The following is a 4,194-nucleotide window of genomic DNA, read 5'->3' as shown; positions in this document are numbered from 1 at the left end:
TTTGTGGTGATGCTGCTTCTCTTAGAAGTAGCTGTATCTGAACTTTTACTTTGTAAAGGGCTTAGGGCTGGGACTGCTTTAATAGCCATGACCAATGTATTCCAAGTCTTGTGGTGTGTATTGTGTGTTACTTTAAATATATATTACTAAAAATCTTTCATTTTAGATTCTTTGTGTTCTATACACCAATTATAACTATGTCTTGTCTCCCTCTTTCCCCTTGACATCATAACTTTACCTCCATCTTAAGGACTCTTAGGGGTGAGCCATATATGCTTTGCTTTGACATGGAGACGGGTTACAGCCTCACAGCCTGGACAGCACAGTCATCAACCAATAACCAAAGTGTAAGGCTCAATCAGGGAAGAAGAGGGGCACTTCCGAGGACTCGGGGAATCTGACCAACCTTTACTAATGAAAATTCCCGATATCCTCAGTGGTGATGGACTTACAGTCTATTTGACATTTGTACTTTCAACTTCTAGGTCAGCTTTGGCTCTCTGCTGTTCTCCTACATGATTTTTCCCTGTGGTGATTAAAATGTGGTAATATAGCAGCTGAGTCTGCTTAAACCATCTCCCAACACAGACTGACTCTCCCGCAGCTCCAGGGCTGTGCTTTTTTATTGCCAGTACCTCAACAGTCCTGCCCCAGAGGTCTGTCCTCTCCCCCTGAACTCTGGCCGGTCCTTTCATAACAACGGCCCCTTTGTTCCACTTCAGGAGAGGGGCTTTGATTCCTTGTTGTATAGCAGTGATAGTGAGCTCACCACCACTCACCAAGGTCTGTAGTCTCCCACATTCCTGGTTCCTCTCAGCAAAACCAAAGCACTACCTATTGTTTCCTTCTTGCGTTCCCCACTAGGCTCCACCTGCAGTGGCAGCCAGCACCTTCCTCACTGGGCCACACCTCCCATGCTTTTCCCTGCAAACCCAGGCAAGCCTCCATTAAAACAGAATTATGTACCTAATTCCCATTTATTCTCATCTTGGTGTAAAGGTTGGGGCCAGGGTTCCGTGGTGAGTGTCCCTTAATGATACGGGATGTGGAGTGAGGGGTTTGGGGAGGTGTGCAGAGCCCTGGAAACAGAAGGAGTGAAGACTAAATGCTAGGGATCTTTGAAAACCTTACTGAAGTTACCCGAGGTCGAGTGACAAGTCTAGTGTGCATGGCAGGAAACACAGAGGCAGAGGCGCAACTTTCTCCTAAGGTACTGCTACATCACCCATAGCCCACCGTGTCCTCCCCGAGAGCTACAGAGTCCTGAGTGCCTGGCTGGGTGTATAGCATAGAGGTCCTCACAGGGACACTGCAGTCCAAGTGGGGATCTCTTAGCAGTTTTCCAGGTTTCGGGGAGGGTCTGTGGTTCCCCAAGGCTGAAAAGCTGCAGCCTACAAAACTGTCCAGCTCCAGGCTCTTCCAGAAGGCATTCTGCCTCCAGAGCCAGGCTCAGTCCCTGCGCCCACAACAAGGTGAGAGTTCCCTTGGGAGGCGAAGGTACCAGGCCTCAGACCTTGTAGTTAATGTTAGCAAGACTGTGGGGGCATCTCCTGCACGATGTACACTGGGTGCCCATAGTCTCCGCTGACCTTCTCATAGTGTGGGCGGGAGACACTGTCTGCAATCTTTAGCGGTATGAGAACATCACTGGGTTCCCAGCCAAAGTTGTTGCCACCTTGCTTGGGTGTGGTCCTGTGCTGTGGAGAGTGTTTGCGGTGCCTCCTGCGGTACTTGAGCAGCAATACCACCAAGGTGATGATGATGACGATGAAGATGATGCATCCTGATATGATTCCTGCGAATAAGGCCACTTTGAAACCCAGATTGTTCCCAGAATGCCCCGCGCTGTTGCCTTCAGTGCTGGTTCCTGCACAGAAGCAAGAACAGCCAGTTACTGTGGTTCTGAGACTCTGCCCTCTAGCTTGCAGAAAGAATGCTCCAAATGCAAACAAGAAAGCAGGGCCAATGCTCAACTCACAGGTGAACATGACAACAGATCACCAGATGAGGTGAAGGAGCTTCAAAGTTCCCACTCTCACTCACCATGCCAACCCCTTCCTAAAGGTGAGACAGCCAATCTGGAACTTCCCTAGTTTCAACACTTCAGGATGAATCAGTAACTGACATACCTGGTGAGCTCTGCTCTTGTGACTGTAAGACACTGAGTGGGCTGAATTAATCTGTCTTAGTGGCAGAGTTAATATTGACTCAATGGGAGCAAAGACCCCAGGAATCTGTGCCCACGAGTGAATCCCACTGGTTTGGATGTGTTTAGAGGCTCCTCTGCCTCTAGGGGTTCTAAGAAAAATGAACCCCATAGACACACAGCCCCACCACACTGCTGACCCTGGATTTGGTTACACAAAAGGGCTTGTTGAATTTCTCCCGTTTGTACCAGCTTCTAGCTCTGGATGTCTTGTTGGATCATTATTCCTGGTTGATCCAGCAGGACTTGCATCTACATGAAGAAAAAGCGATTAATCATGGCACAGACATCTTACAATGTAGCAAGCTTCAGGAGTTGCAATGATATCTCAAGAGGCATGAACAGCAATGAACATAAGACTCTTTAAGACTCTCTATTCAAAGCACTGAGAAATACAAGAATATAACCTTCCTTTTTAATCAGAATGGTTATCCTAGTTATTTGTTAGGTTTTGATTAGCAGGCCATCTGTGGAAACTATAGGGATTCTTGCATTTGGCAGTCAAAGCATTTTGACTGATGCCAGATAACATTTCAATTTCACTAAGCAAGTTGACTGACAGCTATACAAGTCTCTAATTAGAAGAATAATTCTTTCTTTAATCACAATAGGTTATTCTGCATGAAAATGCAGCTCTTAGTTGTCCAGATTTGAAAAAGAAACACAGCAGTAGAGCCAGTGTTTATGTATTAGACACTTTGATTTTTTTCAAAGAGGTGTTCTGCATTGTAAAGAGAAATACACATATCTGTGGCAGCACACAGACACCCTGTCTCACTGGCCTGAACTTTAGAGAGATCACAAATGAGAAAAACTGAGTATGTTGCTTTGGGGGACTCTACCAGTGGTTTAAAGTGCAGAGAATGGTCTGACTTCAAAACTAACAAGAGCATTGATGGTGAGCGTCACCCCAGATGCCACTCTAGCTGGGGGCTGTACCAGCTCACAGTGGGGTCACAAAGCAGCAGTTGATCTTTACCTTGTCCAACTTTCATGATGATCTTCATGGCTCTTGTCTTGCACACCCCTCCCTCCTGGTTATGCAGGCCTTCCAAAGACCCATTGGATGTAGCTGATTAAAAATAAAATGGACAAAAAATAAAGAACAAATCAGGAAATCAATAGGATTTCATGAACATGAAATTTCTGTAAACAATTTGAAAAATAAGAATTCACTCATTGTCACAAGTTTTCTGAATGTATGGGATGCTGAAAGCTGAAAAGAAGTAGAAAAATAAATAAAGAGAAATGGATCTTAGAAACATTGTGACATGTAGGCTACCTGCTTCTAAATGCAATTAAACATACCCTCCCATATACACATGATTTATTATTGCTCTATAGGTAAAAGGGACAGAACCTTCCAAAATACCCACCAACTACTAGGGTTGCCAAACTAGAAAGTGCAAAAGAGCAAACATGATAATTTCAAAACTTGGTAATCATCTCCCAACACCTGCTTCCTCCACTCCAGACCTCCTGCTTAAAGAACAATGAAATTGATGCTATGCTTGTCAAACCTCCAAGTTCTGTAAACACTATCAGGGGAGTCTTCAGACAACTCTTTGCTCCTTTCTCCAGCCAGGAATGTGCTGAAGTAGCATACTAGAACTCAAGTCTTCTGAGTCTGCATTCTCATCACAGTGTAAGTCCCTGCAAGCATCTGGTTTTATCAACCCACATCAGCCACTTTAGGCAAGTTTCCTGCTAGGGAAAACTCCAGCTGGACAGAGAGTTTGCACACCCCTTTCCCTGTCTGGGTCTTAGGACAACTTGGATATTACCAGGTGGGTGCAACATTGGCCAGCTGGGCTCCTTTTCCACTTTAACAATGAGGGGAGAGGGGGAGCACAACACTTCTACCAATGTCTTTCTGTCTGTCTAAACTGTTCTTGTCTACACACATTGCTGTTTGTCCTGAGACCAGTGAATTCTCTAAATGGCTTTGTAACTAAAGCTGCAACGAGATGGGCTGTCAGACCGTGTAA

The 4,194-nt window shown here is 45.4% G+C and overlaps 1 protein-coding gene across 2 annotated transcripts; it reads right to left on the bottom strand.

Moving 5' to 3' along the window:
* Positions 1–605: 605 nt before the first annotated feature.
* LOC113838917 (ephrin-B2-like) lies at positions 606–3,376 on the bottom strand. Of its 2 annotated transcripts, none has more exons than XM_035453773.1 (2): positions 3,186–3,323; positions 606–1,867 (listed from the first exon to the last, which is right to left on the bottom strand). In XM_035453773.1, the coding sequence occupies exons 1-2, from the start codon at positions 3,211–3,213 to the stop codon at positions 1,527–1,529; spliced, it is 369 nt and encodes a 122-aa protein (XP_035309664.1). In that variant the 5' UTR covers positions 3,214–3,323; the 3' UTR covers positions 606–1,526. The 2 variants fall into 2 exon arrangements, 1 of the variants encoding a protein (XP_035309664.1); XR_004772641.1 differs by lacking the exon at positions 606–1,867 and adding an exon at positions 1,874–2,458 and having other exon boundaries at positions 3,186–3,376.
* Positions 3,377–4,194: the final 818 nt, after the last annotated feature.

This window comes from Cricetulus griseus, unplaced genomic scaffold, assembly GCF_003668045.3.
Source record: "Cricetulus griseus strain 17A/GY unplaced genomic scaffold, alternate assembly CriGri-PICRH-1.0 unplaced_scaffold_227, whole genome shotgun sequence".
In the NCBI taxonomy this organism is placed as follows: Eukaryota; Metazoa; Chordata; class Mammalia; order Rodentia; family Cricetidae; genus Cricetulus; species Cricetulus griseus.
Note: the sequence above shows the minus strand (reverse complement) of the source record. Positions and strands in the feature narration are given on the sequence as shown.